Source organism: Pleurodeles waltl, chromosome 12 (genome assembly GCF_031143425.1).
Source record: "Pleurodeles waltl isolate 20211129_DDA chromosome 12, aPleWal1.hap1.20221129, whole genome shotgun sequence".
Classification (NCBI taxonomy): Eukaryota; Metazoa; Chordata; class Amphibia; order Caudata; family Salamandridae; genus Pleurodeles; species Pleurodeles waltl.
In genome coordinates, this window is record NC_090451.1 from 67744335 (window position 1) to 67760936 (window position 16602).

Consider the following 16602-nt stretch of genomic DNA (forward strand, 5'->3'; position numbering starts at 1 on the left):
AGTATGTTGTACAGTGTACATTCATTGGCAATTGTGTGCATGTTTGCAGTGTATGACAGTGTTCTCCTGGTTAGTGATGCAGTTGCACCATCTTTATATATTCATAAGATAAGAGTTTCTATAGTTTTGGATTCTTGATAAATTCATATGCTTGACTATTCAACGTTGTTAGGACAGGAAACCTCGGTGGACAAATGTTTTAATAGTGCACAGTTGGGCACCTACTGATGTTGAAAACAGCTGTATACAATTTGCCTGTCCATCTCGTTTTGTGTGTCAAACTCTGTCCAGGCAACTGGAGAGACATCGGGCTGTACTTCCACTGAGGGCTCCAGCTGTCAGACTTTCTAGTGCACAATTTAGTGATGGAATCTTCAGGAGCGCTGCTCCTCCTTCTTGTATATATTTGGACAGTTTTACATTTTTAAACAACATTTCTGGAAATACCTTCTTGCAACTTGTCTTTCTGATGTAGGACATTTTTCTGATCTTGCAACCATTTCTATTTATAGTAGACTTGAAAGGGTCTGTTTTTAAGAAATACTCTACTTATGAAAAAAGGATATATCAAGAGTAATCACCTTAAGTGCATTTAGTAGCTGTTTCTGGAGAATGGCCCAGAGCCTTTTGACATCTGTTTTTCCACATCCAAAAACCCTGAAGGGCTGGATCGCGGCATTAGCACTTACGGAAGGGTATCCACCTTCAAGTGCTTTCCCACTGAAGAAAAGAAATATTCAGCTGGGCTTAATGCATCTTCACAGAAGTCATCTGTACATATTTGGCACATTCTTAGGGTCCAGTTATCCCAGGCTTCAGAATCAAAGCAGGGGACATGCATGAATTTATCTGCTAAAGCATGGTATGCTGACATCCAGAGAAAGCAACACCCTCACAACTATGAGTAAAATCATGTCATGAAGTTGACCGTGTCGACCTCATTAGTGGTGCATATCAAACAGCCTCCAAGGTTGCCCTTTGTTACATCACAGAAAGCTGGATTGAAAGAAAGAACACTTGCAATTTTGTGGAAATTCACTGCAATATTGCCAGCGTGTACATCATCTCTCCTACACTTCTACTGCCAATTTAGGAAGGTTTTTAGGTGACTGAGAGCAGCTGTGCTTAGTTCAGCGCTGATATTCTCACCATTGCTCAGTGTGTTTGGTCTCTTTAAGTGTCCGTACTGCTGCAGCCATCAGAGCTTTTACTTCATGGGACCTTTATTTAGATTCATAATGACTGTGAGTAAAGTCAGAAAAAAGATTTCAATTAAGTACAGGTGTTTTTAGCAGTGACAAAAATAGGATAATCAGGGCTCCTCACTGCAACCGTTGGTAATAATGATAATGAGTTAGATTGTCTTTCCACCTGTGCCATTGCTTGTTCTTTGCATTCATGTCATCACTAGTCATAGGCAGTTGAGATAGATATATCTTTAGCCAGTTCCACCAATGGTTCAGACACATATCCACCTTTTGAAATTGCAGCAGAGCATGATAATTGCCATTGCTGCATGTTGCACAACCCAAGCGCCTCAGCCTGTTGCAGCAAAATCCCAACATCCTGCCCAGGACCTGGTAACAACTCAACCCAGTATTCCACCACTCTTAGAAGACCTTTTCCTTTCAAATGGTTAACAAGATAGACTGGATAGTGAAGGTTAATGACTAGTATCAAGACAGTGCAGAAACATTTCTATGAAAAAATGCTAATCACTTTGACTAAGTTCACAAAGCTTGATTTGAGGGGGTTCATTATGCGTCGGATCAACCTAATTGGGAGTCATTTCTACAGGACATTCTGTCATATGATATTGATCTCGGTCATGTACTAGTGGAAGGAGGATTGCAGAACTTCAACCTGCTAGTATCATCACTGAGTAGTCTTGTTTCTTTCATTTTAAGAATAAATAAGGTACATTGATATGATCTATTTTTAATTTTAAACTGCCTTAAGTAGAGGTGCTTTCCCGCATAAAGACTTTCATGTCATGTTTAGGTAATGAGGCCTAACTATACACAGCGCCCTCTTATCTGTTAAATGAGACAAAAACCTAATCATTCATTTTAGCTTCAGTTCACTTAAGCAAACAACTTTCTCGACCTATTACACAGCTTTTTGTGATACAGATGAATGCAAATGGGCAACCTTGGGTAAAACTGTTGAAGCTGTGGCAGCAACAAATACAAGTTGGCCAATTCCGCAGCTGTAATTGCTAAGTATGATAGACAATTATCAAATTATATTTCACACTTTTTGCAGATAAAATTCAAGCCAGGGCCATTTTGAAGGAAGAGAAACAAGTTTTCGATTCTTTTATTGACTCCTCACTTGGAGTCTGTGACCAGATTCCACCAAATTGGAAATACAGCTCCTATGAAGAGATATGTGTGACCAAAGAGTACGTTTTTTTAGAATGGAAGTAGAAGCAAAAATATGACATACTCTTTTTTAAATAATATTTTGGCAAGCTTGTGTATAATGCCCTTCAAACAGCAAAGGCTGATGTTGAATGTCCTTGGGTTCTTTTTCAGTGCTACAAAATTGCTTCAAATTAGAGACAACATTGTCAGCAAAGATGCCAGTACCATCAAGCTGGTAACTTGTGTGCTTACTAGCAGTCTATCTAGGAATATGGATGCTATCTCTGAACAATCTCAAAGATAACAGTAAGATCAGGTCAGTTCAAGACAGAAAATGCGGGGAAACATTTGAGTCATTTTCTAACTTCAGAGTAAGTTAGTCCGACTTAAGCTCATCTCGAAGTCCAGCACTGGGGTTTTATTTAATCTTTCATCCACAGATGGCACAAAATAAGATCAGGCAAGTAGATGTTTGAGCACAGCTGCGGTCATAACCACAGAGTTCATAGAAGAACCCATGACATATGTCAGTTAGAGAAATCTTCCTCAGTTGAAAAAGTAATTCTAATATTGCTGGTAAAGAAAGCCTAAGAAAACGTTCCATCAGTTCAAAAGCCATGGGTGTTCTGCTACATGTTCTGCTTTGTATTAAAGAAGAATGGTGAATGTCATGCTGTTCTGAATTTATGCAAACTCACTAAATATGAGAGTCTGCAAGAAAACTCTTAATTTACGAACTGTGGGAGACTCCTTTCACATCTAGGTTGCGTTTTTCATTATGGCAATCCATCAGAAGCACTGACAAGGATTATGATTCTAAGTAGACCGCCAACATTATCAATTGATAGTTCAAATATATGGCCCTGGCAGCTGTTGCAGTTTGTGAGTGTGATGAGATTAGTCACCTTCACCTGGACCACCTGCTTGTTAAGGCACCTGATGTGTCTTGGTTCCAAGAGCAGTGCACAGAATTATGTACCGCCTCAACTTGCTAGTCATTAACAGAAAACATATTTTACTTCTCCGACCATGGATATAGTTTTTCTCAGAGCAGGAATTGTCAGAATTGAAGGAAACGTACATCCAATCAAAAAAAGAGGTCAGAATTAAATGACCTTAGTCTTTTACTCTGTCCCAAGATGCAGTGACTTACAGAAATGTCAGAGTTCTCTTAGACTGTCATATTTTCCTGTATCCAGTTTTTATGCACAGTACACTACAAATGAGACTGATCCAGGAGGAGCTCAACAAGCAATGTCTTGAGATCAGTGGATATTGGAATGGCATTGTCACATTAACATTATGGATGAAGTGCTTCAGTTGTTTAAGATTCAGAACAACATTTTTGCAGGCCATCAACAACTTCTGCAGCATTCCTACTACTCCTAACAACAGATGCCTCTCTGACAGGTAAAGGTTATTCGTCTTACGACTGTCCACATGGTAGAGAATTCCTTGCATATAAATCCTTTGGTGTTCAGGGCGGTGAGGCTTGTTTTCAAAGTTTTTCTACCTCAAGTGAGGAACAGGCAAGTATTAATTTACAGAGATAATATAACCATGATGTATTGCATCTGGAAACAGGGTGAAATAACATACTTTTTTTTTATTGCCCAGTGAAGTATAACACTTATGCATTGGAATCCCAGTCACAGTATAGACGTTTCGGCAAGGATTGGTCATCAAATGCTCGATCTGCTAAGCAAACTTAAAATGTCCAGCCATGAAAGGAAGAAGGACAACTACAAGTTATCTCTAGTTTTTCAACATTTGCAGCCCCCTCAGTATGTATTGTTGCAAGTGGCCAGAACACTAGGGCAGTCTCTTCCCCAGCAGATGTTCTTGAGGGAGAACATCTTTACAGATTGGAGCCACACATGCATTTATGCACTTCTGTTAGAAAGCACTTTGTACTCTAAATCCAAAGGGAGTGATGCACTTTTTCGTCTTTCAGGACCTCCAATAGTGACCATATTAAATGAGAATATAAGGGCTAATAGTAGAGAGAAAGGCAAAATAGGATAAGTGAGAAAACAGAGACATGTGACACCTCCAATGTGACTCATCGATTTTGCTGGACACTGAGCAGATTGAAGTGGGTATCAAAAGACGACATCATGACTTTTTAACCAGGTGTGTAAGTCGTGCATATAAGCATTACAGTGAAAGGATATTCCTTAACTGTAACTCTCTTTAATCGCCTTCTGTATTCTGATATCTTTTTATGTTAATCCTAAAACTAAAGGATACAAGAGGTGAGTATCATATATATTTGTTCATCTGCAATTCTCAACTAAAATAAAAGGAACCTCAAGCTTCGTAAAACTGTGCTTTCTCCTTATGGTAGCTCAGTTACTACTTGCTGTTTGTGCCACTGAAAAGGGTGTTAACAGTCATTAATATTCTGTGGTTTCTGTCTTTGCCAATTTATAATATCACTTAGTAAGATCTCTGAATATTGTATGCATAATCACATATAGATATTGTGTCTATCATTGATTAACAAAAATAGAATCCTTCTAGTTCCGCCACAGGGTTAAATCTTAAGTTTCAAATGAAACACTCATAAAGGCTTCAGCAATGCCAAAAGTGAAATGTTTAAAATTAAATAATTCAGAGTTTGTTTCTCAGTAGAACTTTATTTTAATAATACTTTGCTGTATTCTAAATGCACTCTAACAAACACCAATAAAAGCAGTGTTCCTTACAAAGGGAATCTTGAATCCCCATGGAAAGGCCCTGACTGCATTATTGTATCAATGTTGCCTTGTAAAGTCACAGTGATTTACAAGAAACAATGTACTCTATACCTCAAGATGGCTGTTGATGAGAGTTCAGGGACTTATGGGAAATGAAGGGACTCTGTTATGTAGTGCATTCTAAACACACTTGAAGCCCCAACAAGAAGCTCTGACACTGTGAAAACCACTAGCTTTTTATTCTGTGAGTTGTACTTGGCACTAGCGGGTATAGAGCGGTAAATATTTCCTCCAGACATTCTTCAGAACAGTTTCCTTCAGTTCCATTAGTACCCAAAGTCAAGTCTTACCCAAGATAAGAGGAGATTCTTGCATGAAGATCCACATAGCTGCATCATGCCCCAGAAAGCAATGGTTTTCACAGGTTTGGGGAGTGTCAGTTAAAATGCCCCTTCAGGTCAAGCCGTACCTTCATCTTTTATCCCGGTATAAAACATGTGTTACACCATGACCCACTATCCTTATATTGGACTGGATACTCAGGATCTATAATGTGGTTCAGTTCAACTACCAGATGAATGTAAGTGGATTTTGCACATGACCAGGGGACATTCTACTCGGAACACCTATAAACTAAAAGTAAAGCTTTTTATGAGTGGACACAGTCTATTTACCTGGATTCACTGACACTCTCCTCTCACCAGTTGATGTCTCATCTGTTTCCCCTACCCAAATCTGGATTGAAATAGTCATCTGCAGTGGTTCACTTGTCTTCGTTGCCCAGATATTTAAGTAGTCCCGGTCAAGAGAGCCATTCAAAATGTCTTCGTTACTTCTAGATGAGTCTGTGAAAACCTCTTCAAGACCTTTTCTCCCAATTACAAAGTTTGCACTTTATGGAAATTCTCCTAAAAATGTTTGTGAAAGCTCTGTTAGAACCCATCATATACCGACAATCAAGCATCTTTCTTGGAGCAATGTGTAGGACGATGCACTCCTTTACCAAGAACTACTACCTGCATGTGTAGTCCAAAAGTGACTCTTCAGGGAGGCAGGCAGTGCAGCATAACCTGTTTGATAAGGGTGGGCTTCATTTCCTCCTACCACTGTTTTCCTTACTGGTACTGCTACTATGTTAAATATATTCAACCATGCAAATCTCAAAAAGATCCAGTACTAGGGAGGAAAAAAGTTACTTATCTGTAACTATGGTTCTCCAGTGTTGGTATCTTTTATAGATTCACATGAGACCTGCCCTCCTCATCTTTCACAAGACTCCAGTATTGATTATATACAAACCAACAAATGATAACGGTTTGAGCCTCTCGGGGAGTAGAGCCCACTGCCTCTCCACATGATTAGCTGTAATTCAGCACAAAAAAATGAGGTGAGCAAGCTGTTGACAACTTTTATCTCTTTTCAATGTTGCTGAATGTCTGATTGTACAGTTCCGTTATATCACAGTCTACCAAGGATTCCCAGCCTGATGATGGAATATTGAGACTTACATATGTGAAAGATTCCAATGCAGTATTTAAGTACCTTTTTTCTTAACTTGCATGAAAAGTTGAATGCTTTACAGTTGAGGTTGGTGGCGAGAAATATGCAGTGAACACTGCCTGTGATGGAAGTGTCTATATCTTGGGTTTAACCACAATTATAATACACACTTGTTAGGCTGGAAATCAGATAATCCAAAGGACTAAGTCTGAATCTATTCCCTTTTTTTTATGTATTAGAAGACAAAAATTCTGAGCCTGACCCTCCAGACCTTATCAGTAAGCAAAAGTGTATGGATTCTTTGGCAGCTCTTCGTCATGCCAAATGGTTCCAGGTGAGAAACCTTTTACTCTTTACAGGACTCACATATAAAATGTAGAGCCTGCTGTCTGGCCTTGTGCTGTAAACAGACTTTGTATGCGTTTTTAAGTTTTTGTATAGTTTTATAATTCAAAGGTAAACAAATACTTTGCTCTGGACAGTTAAGTTGTAAATGAGCTAGAATTACTCAAGAATAAATTGGTGGGTAGGTGTCTAAAGAGTCAGTGAAAATTATCATGTGCAATAAAGTGAAGCAGAATGTGAAACAGGGGTGTTGTTCTTCAAACTGAGATTTATTGATAATCATAAACACATTAAAAGTCCCACCTGTTTGCAGTATCCCAGAACAGCTTTTAAAAAATAATTTTTGAATTCATATATATATACACACACTACAGTCTGTCTAAGGTTTAATGTATTTAATTTGTTTCTTCCTTTACAAACGTAACTAATAAATCATACAGTTCTCGAAAAGAAAAGAGTAGCTAAATATTGATTCCTAATCAGTACATGGTATTACAGATTTTCTATGTGAATTCCTTCAATATGCCAAACAGCATCTGGAAATATATCCCTAGTACTGTGTAGGCACCAAATACAAATGGTTCTATTGAATGTCGGGTCTGAAGTTTTGCTGCTCTACGGAAAGTGACATACAAGGTGCTCTGCATCCAGTGACATCAGTTTCTATTTTCCAAGCCTAGAGACACAGAATCCGATGCCACTGGGGATTTTCTGTATTTGTTTCTTTTTCCAATTACCTCCTTTCTTGGGTGATGTCGGCCCCTAAATCATAGTGTACTAAACCGCTGGATTTTTATACATTTAGACGCCTGCTACGGATGCCCATTCAGGCTGTTTCTGGTGTTTGGTTAAATCCCACGCAACTACCACATGCTATCTGTCTACACAGTGGCACCCGAAAGCCATTTGGAATAGAGAGGTGGAGATTTTTAAATAAGCAATATTTTATTGTTCATGTTTCACAGCACAACAGTGCACACCCCACTCCCTCCACCCACCACCACACATTAGTACAGCAGAATCTGCGGAAAAGCCCCTAATCAGTTTCCGAAGTTGCATCACCTCTCATTCCATAGTAGTCCCACCTCTTATTCCATAGTAGTCCCACCTCTTGCCCCACACCCGTCATGTTTCTGTGTACATCCCTGTGCTGTGAAGACAGTCTCCTCCAGTTTGGTACACCAGTTCATTGCCATTTAGCAATTGTAGGTGGGGTTAGGAAAGGCCCTTTCCAAGCGATCTTGCACCTGGCCAGAGCCGTTGCAACACCTGCCAAAGTCCATTCACCCCTATTTCCTTCTATAACTGCCAGGATTCCCAGGAGACCTAACCTGGACACAAGGTCAACACATCTCCCCAGCACCCGTGTAAGTGTTGTGTGTGTGCGCTCCCAAAATGATACAATGTCTGGGCATTGTCACATGAAAAATGTCTGCATCAGAGTGCGTACAGCAGAAACATTGGGGAGTGAAGAGACTCCCTGTCTGCCAGTGGGGGGTCAGTTTAATAAGTCTGCCTGGACACTATGGCTGTCTATATAGAGGCTATAAGTGAATCTCATCAACCTGCATCATCGATCTTCTCGACCCAGCTCTCTCATTTCTGTTTCAGGGGCCTAAGCATGTATGGGGCCTTACTCCAGTATCGGAACTTTCATAGATTCACGTGCCTGAATCACTCCCCATCGTCGAGATGGGAGTCCCTGGTACCTTAGAAAAGTAATGCCATATAGACATAAACACATAAAGCCCCTATGCCGGTCAGTTTAGTATCATGCAAGAGTCATTCTTTAAAAAGGACTAAACTTAAGAGACAACCTGTAGGAAGTTGGCTCTGTATATACTATTTCAAAGTAAGAAATAGTATGCTCAGAGTCCAAGGGTTCCCCTTAGAGGTAAGATAGTGGCAAAAAGAGATAATTCTAATGCTCTATTTTGTGGTAGTGTGGTCGAGCAGTAGGCTTATCAGAGGGTACTGTTGAGCATTTGTTGTACACACACAGGCAATAAACGAGGAACACACACTCAAAGACTGATTCCAGGCCAATATGTTTTTATATAGAAAAATATATTTTCTTAGTTTATTTTAAGAACCACAGGTTCATGATTTACAAGTAATACTTCAAATGAAAGGTATTTCACTCAGGTATTATAGGAACTTTAAATAATCACAATAGCATGTACAGTTTTGACAAAAATGGCAATAAGCTTTTTTTAAAGTGGACACAGTGCAAAACTCAACAGTTCCTGGGGGAGGTAAGTAAATGTTAAGTTCACAGGTAAGTAAAACACTTACAGGGTTCAAAGTTGGGTCCAAGGTAGCCCACCGTTGGAGGTTCAAGGCAACCCCAAAGTTACCACACCAGCAGCTCAGGGCCGGTTGGGTGCAGAGGTCAAAGTGGTGCCCAAAACACATAGGCTTCAATGGAAATAGGGGTGCACCGGTTTCAGTCTGCCAGCAGGTAAGTACCCGCGTCCTCGGAGGGCAGACCAGGGGGGTTTTGTAGGGCACCAGGGGGGACAAAAGCAGACACACACAAAGTACACCTTCAGCGGCACAGGGGCGGCCGGGTGCAGAGTACAAACAGGTGTCGGGTTTCAAATAGGAATCAATGGGGAGACCTGGGGGTCTCTTCAACGATGCAGGCAGGCACGGGGGGCTCCTCGGGGTAGCCACCACCTGGGCTAGACTGAGGGTCACTCCTGCCCTGGAGTTCGGTTCCTTCAGGCCCTGGGGGCTGCGGGTGCGGTGCTGGTTCCAGGCGTTGGGTTCCTTGTTGCAGGCAGTCGCGGTCAGGGGGAGCCTCTGGATTTCCTCTGCAGGTGTCGCTGTGGGGCTCAGGGGGGTCAACTCTGGCTACTCACGGGCTCGCAGTCGCCGGGGAGTCCTCCCTGTAGTGTTAGTTTTCCGCAGGTCGAGTCGGGGGCGTCGGGTACAGAGTGGAAAGTCTCACGCTTCCTGCGGGAAACGTGGGGTCTTTAAAAGTTGCTTCTTTGTTGCAGAAAGTTGCAATTTCTTGAACAGGGCCGCTGTTCTCAGGAGCTTCTTGGTCCTTTAGATGCAGGGTAGTCCTCTGAGGCTTCAGAGGTCACTGGACCCTGTTGGATGCGTCGCTGTTGCAGTTTTCTTCGAAGTGGGGAGACAGGCCGGTAGTGCTGGGCCAAATCAGTTGTTGTCTCCGTCTTCACTGCAGGGCTTCAGGTCAGCAGTCTTTCTTCTTCTTTAGGTTGCAGGAATCTGTCTTCTTTGGTTCTGGGAGCCCCTAAATACTGAATTTAGGGGTGTGTTTAGGTCTGGGAGGGCAGTAGCCAGTGGCTACTGGCCCTGAGGGTGGCTACACCCTCTTTGTGCCTCCTCCCTGTGGGGAGGGGGGCACATCCCAAATCCTATTGGGGGAATCCTCCTTCTACAAGATGGAGGATTTCTAAAAGTAAGAGTCACCTCAGCTCAGGACACCTTAGGGGCTGTCCTGACAGGGGTGGCTCCTCCTTGTTTTCCTTATTATCTCCTCCAGCCTTGCCGCCAAAAGTGGGGGCAGTGGCCGGAGGGGCGGGCATCTCCACTAGATGTCCCTGTGGCGCTGTAACGAAAGGGGTGAGCCTTTGAGGCTCACCACCAGGTGTTACAGTTCCTGCAGGGGGAGGTGAGAAGCACCTCCACCCAGTACAGGCTTTGTTCCTGGCCACAGAGTGACAAAGGCACTCTCCCCATGTGGCCAGCAACATGTCTGGTGTGTGGCAGGCTGGCAGAAACTAGTCAGCCCACACTGGAAGTCGGTATGTTTTCAGGGGGCATTTCTAAGATGCCCTCTGGGTGTATTTTACAATAAAGTGCACACTGGCATCAATGTGCATTTATTGTGCTAAGAAGTTTGATACCAAACTTCCTGGTTTTCAGTGTAGCCATTATGGTGCTGTGGAGTTCGTGTTTGACAGACTCCCAGACCATATACTCTTATGCACTTACAATGTCTAAGGTTTTGCTTAGACACTGTAGGGGCATAGTGCTAATGCACATATGCCCTCACCTGTGGTATATTGCACCCTGCCTTAGGGCTGTAAGGCCTGCTAGAGGGGTGACTTACCTATGCCACAGGCAGTGTGAGGTTGGCATGGCACTCTGAGGGGAGTGCCATGTCGACTTAGTCATTTTCTCCCCAACAGCACACACAAGCTGTGAAGCAGTGTGTATGTGCTGAGTGAGGGGTCCCTAGGGTGGCTTGAAACATGCTGCAGCCCTTAGAGACCTTCCCTGGCATCAGGGCCCTTGGTACCGGGGTACCAGTTACAAGGGACTTACCGGAGTGCCTGGGTTGTGCCAATTGTGGAGACAAAGGTACAGTTTAGGGAAAGAACACTGGTGCTGGGGCCTGGTTAGCAGGGTCCCAGCACACTTTCAAATCATAACTTAGCATCAGCAAAGGCAAAACGTCAGGGGGTAACCATGCCAAGGAGGCATTTCCTTACACAACCCATCAGGTGACACCACCTTGTAGAACCCTCCTGAGAGAAATTCCATTTCCTCGATTTTTCTACCTTTTCGTCGTGCTAGGGAGGTTTTTTCCCCACCTTCTTGGATGATTTCAAGAAAGAGTTTCTGTTTTGTTGTTCTATGGAAGTATTTTTGCTTGGTTCCGCAGCTTTCTTTCTTCAGTAATGCTGAGACGGACTCCTATTCATCATGGCAGATAAGGAAAAGAAAAGTTAGACCTTGCAGTTCCTGTGGAAAAAAGAGGCTTCACTCAGAAGACCCTCAAAAGCATTTATTGCTGCTACCTGGACCATTCTGCAAAGGATTGCAAGGTATGTTATACCTTTTCCACTAAGACCTTAAAGGACAGGGAAGGAAGGCTGCTAATGTGGCTTCAGAAACACACCGCCAGGAAAGATTCAGTTTCTAATTTGGACAGTGAGGACTCCTTTGTTACCTCAGCAAAGTCCCATAAGAGGAAAGGTCACCCCATTCTAGATCTTCTTCAGAGCAGCCAAGGAAAACCTTAAAAAAACCGTCTCATGGATCTTACAAGGGCTGCAGTCCTTCTGAATCTCCTCAGAAAGAGACACCCTCAACTAAAAAGAGGAAACAACCGTATTCCTCCTCAGAACAAGCCAGAAAATAATTTTCTGAAACTGCTTCACCACCTCCTAAGATAAGGTATTCTTTCAAGAAACAGTGTTCAGCTCCTTCGCTGGGTCCATAGTCGATGGGTATCCCACGATCGACAAGAACATCATCGTTGACGAAGAGCTCATACACAGCGGCTTCAGCATTGAGGACATCGACAGTCACAACATTGTCCACCACCTCTTCCTCTTCGTCAATGACATGGTCTTTAAAGATGAAAAATTTGATTAAGTCGTCATTGACGGTACCGTCAGCAGCTCCACTAATGACTGTGGCTCCCTCGCTGACGACAACAACAAAGTTGTCTGTTCCTTTGTCGACAGACATCAAGAAAAAACATCTTCCCCTCTCAACGGCACCGTCAACAACGTCGATTACTGAAAAACATCAAAAACAGAGTGTGGGAGCATGCTATTAACACTAAAGCACACTTCTCCTAGTAAGGTGACACCCTTGCTTCCAGTCCATCTATTAGAAGAGGAATATACAGACGATGAGGTGCCATTTGGGGTGGCTCATAGTCTAGTGTCAGGGCTACGAGGAAGGGGTGAGAGCCTTTGTGCTCTCTGGGGTCAGAAACAAACCCTGCTCTTGGTGGAGGTGCTTCACACCACCTCTCTGTAGGAACTGCAACACTTGGTGGTGAGCCTCAAAGGCTACTGCCTCGTGTTACACTGCTTCAGGGCACTCCAGCTAGTGGACGATACCCACCCTGCAGACCAAGCCCCACGTTTGGCGGCGGGTCCAGTGACAAATTAGTAAACACCAGGAGGTGTGCCCACTCCAGCTAGGACCACCTCTAGGGTGCCCAGCACTGAGGTGACCTCTCCTGACAGAGTCCTCCATCTTGCTTTGGAGGATATTAATATGATTAGGAATGTGCCCCCCTTCCCAAAGGGAGTGGGCACAGGAAGGGTGTAGCCACCCTCAGGGACAGTAGCTATTGGCTACGGACCTCTGACCCCTGTAACGACGGTAAAGCTAAAATTTAAGGGCACCCCTGAACTTTGTTCTTCAGATTCCTGGCAACCTGACAAGAAGATGGACTGAAGAGCCTCACCAGCAAAGAAGACTCCACACGACAACTGACTTGGCCCCAGCCCTACCGCTCCTGTCTTCAACTTCAAGACCAGTGACTGCTACAAACCCCCAGAGAACTGCTCGCCTGCCCAAGGATCAGGATTTCTCAAGGTCAGCAGTCCTGTCCACAGACAAACCTCCAAGAAGGCCTCTAGAAGTGCCCTGGGTCTGCCAGTCCTGCACACGCTGCACCCGACACCCACAGCCGGTCTCCAAGCGGCCCACAGGTCCAGAGAAGGTCTACTGGTCATTCCGACCTTGAGTTCACCTTGGTTGACCCCTCCTGACCAACACGCGACTCCTACAGCCTAAATCCAGAGGACCCCTATGACCGCGACCTGCTCTGGTGAAGATTTCCTAATGCCTAAAGGTGCCCCTGCATCCGCAGACCGCTGGCCTTGGATAACCCAACTGTCAGTCCAGCAATGTCCAGTGGGCTCTCTACTTACCTGTCCAGCTGTTGGTTTTCTTCAGTCGACTCCCTGGACCATGCCTACAGCATCTTTGTGACCCCTGAGGTTCCCTTCTTGAAAAGCTTTGGGTGCCCGATGCCGCTGGGAGTGTGTGTTTGGTGCTGACCTGTGGTCCCCACCCCGATGCTGATCTACACCCCCTGGGTCTGTGCCCTAAAGTTGCGGGTACGTCTTTCTAAGTGCCATTTGTCTCCATAGGATTCCATTGGGCGCCCAACACCAACTTTGACCTCTGCACCCATCCGGCCCAGTGTTGCTGGTGGCGCACCCTCTATGTTGTCCTACACTTTGCCTTGTAGACTCCTCAACCGCTGAAGACTGAGATTGTAACTCGAGTACTTACCTGCAAATTGTGTGGTTACTTTTCCTCCTCTAGGATTATATTGCTTTCTCTGAGAAATTGCATTATGTCCCATTTTGAAACTGAAAAGTATTACTTACCTGTAACCTGTTTTACCTGTGAATTCTAAACAAAGTGCATTTGATACTTGATAGTGATACCTTCTTGAAACTGTACTTACCTGCAACAGAGATCTCTTTGGTTCTAGAAATAAAGTAACAAAGTATATTTTTGAAACATTAAACGTTGGCCTAGAGTTAGTCATTGAGTGTGTGCCTCATTTCTTGATTGTGTGTGTACAACAAAAGCTTAGCACTGCCCTCTGATAAGTCTAACTGCTCAACCACACTAACACAAAGGAGAGTATTAGTATTATCTACTTTAGCCTCCGTAAAAACTCTGTGGATCCACTGGACTCTGCACACTATACCTTACTTTGGTATAGTATACACAGAGCCAGCTTCCTTCATGCATTGCCCTCCTGCATCGCCTGAGCACCTTCGGGTGGTCTGAACTCTGTCCCCTCTTTCCTTAGGTCCGCTTCTTCAGGAATCCACACCTGGGTTCCACCGACCTGGTCCTTGGGTCACGACAGCAGCTCGACAACTGAGGGTCCCCATAGACTTCAGTGGGAGGTTCCAACTCAACTTCCCCACTATGAACCTGGGCTCCCTGGTGCAGGTACTACACTCTTCTGAGTATCCATGGGTGGTGGCACTATCCAACGTCCCTTTTCCCAACGGGCATCCTCTGGGTCCTCTTAGAAGGGTCCCAAATCCACAAAACTTCAACTGCGACTTCCCCACGTTATCCTATGGACACCTAACCTGGGGTTACACCTCTGCATACGGGTGACTGGGAACCCTACTTACTTACCTTAGGTGTTCCTGTGCTTCCCTAGCACTAAGGATCCTTAGGTGGTAGTTTGGTTTTGGTTTGATTCTCGCATTTCACTAACATGGGCGTCAACTCCATCTTAGATTGTTTTCTTTCTGCCATCGGGTTCGGACGTGTTCCTCTTCGCTCCGTATTTCGAATCGGGAAAGTTAGCTAAATATTAAAAAATCATCGGTATTGTTCTTGTTCGGTACCGGGTTAGTGTTATTGTATTGGCACCGACAGCAAGAGCGCTCCGGCGGTCCTTCGGGGCTTCCGTTCTTCAGCAGGGCCTGTTCGGCCCGACCACATCCATCGTCGAAGACTAATGGACCGGACCCCCTTCCGCTTATGTCCGAAGTGCCACTCGAAGTATTCCTGTACAGACCAACACCTGGTCTGTAATCTGTGTTTATCACTAGAACACAGGGAGGATACTTGTGAGGCTTGTCGAGCGTTTTGATCTAAAAAAGACCCTACGTGATCGACGAGCGAGAAGACTGCAAATGGGGTCGACACTGAGAGAACAACTCGACGTCGGAGAGGAGGAAAGAATTTCCATCCAGGGGACGGACTCGGACGAATACGAAAGTGACCGAATCTCGACGGTGCAGTAAACAGTGAGTAAAACTGTCCCGTCCAAAACTCACACAAAGATCGTTAAGGCCAAGGGGACGCCACCGCCAGCAGGCCATGGCTTAACCCATCGAAAAGAAGGTGACCAAGCATCGGCACCGAAAAAAGCCAGAGATTTGCCAAAGACTTCCGACTCCCGTCGAAATTCCAGCACCGAACGATCTCGACACCGAGAGTTCGGCTCACCCAAAGTGAGAAAAATATCATCGGAACCGAAAAGGACATTTTCGGAGACATCGGTACCGAAAAAAATGGCTTCGGAGCCTAAAAGAAGCTCTTACACAGAAGAGCAAGGCCTTTCCAGCCAAAAGAAGGAAAGACAAAGGTTTGAGCAGGAAATAAGTATGGATGAACCAGACTATACGCAAAGGAGGTTACATATCCAGAAAGAAACTGGGAAAATACAAACTCTCCCTCCTAAAGAAAACTGGCATTTCAGGAGACAGAAATGCAGCCGAAGGTGAAGGTGGCCAGAGAAAAATCCCCACTGTAGGAAGTTGGCTCCGTATGTACTATTTCGAAGTAAGAAATAGCATGCACAGAGTCCAAGGGTTCCCCTTAGAGGTAAGATAGTGGCAAAAAGAGATAATTTGTTCCTGGCCACAGAGAGACAAAGGCATGTGGTCAGCAACTTGTCTGGTTTGTGGCAGGCTGGCAGGAACTGGTCAGCCTACACTAGAAGTCGGATTGGTTTTCAGGAGGCATCTCTAAGATTCCAGTACTGGTGGCATGATTATATACACCCTGAGGGTTCCTTAACAGATCCCCCAGTTCTGCTCCTACCAGTCTTTCAGGGTCTGCGAGCAGCCTGCGCTGCTGCAGCCCCCCAAACACAATTCTGCCTTCCTGCTGCTTGACCAGCTCGAGCAGGGGACAGCAGAACAAAGGATTTCCTGTAGGAGAGGGGTGCAACCTCTTCTCCTTTGGAAATAAGTGTTACTGGGCTGGGGAGGGGTAGCCTTCCCGTGCCACCGGACTACTTTAAAGGGCACATTTGGTGCCCTCCTTCCATCATCCGGTTTGCACCAGTCCAGGAACACTAAGTCCCTGCTCTGAAACCACACAAAAGAAAGGGGAGTGACCACTCCCCTGTCCATCACCACCCTAGGGGTGGTGCCCAGAGCTCCTTCTGGTGGCCACTTGATTCTGCCATCTTGGAAACA

At 44.5% G+C, this 16602-nt stretch overlaps 1 protein-coding gene across 1 annotated transcript in view; it reads left to right on the top strand.

The window, feature by feature from the left end:
- Positions 1-16602, top strand: part of ZFR2 (zinc finger RNA binding protein 2) — a 641917-nt gene that overhangs the window by 423081 nt on the left and 202234 nt on the right. The window contains exon 15 of the mRNA XM_069216682.1: positions 6805-6899. Coding sequence (XP_069072783.1) covers positions 6805-6899 — 95 coding nt within the window. The remainder of the gene's footprint in view (positions 1-6804; positions 6900-16602) is intronic.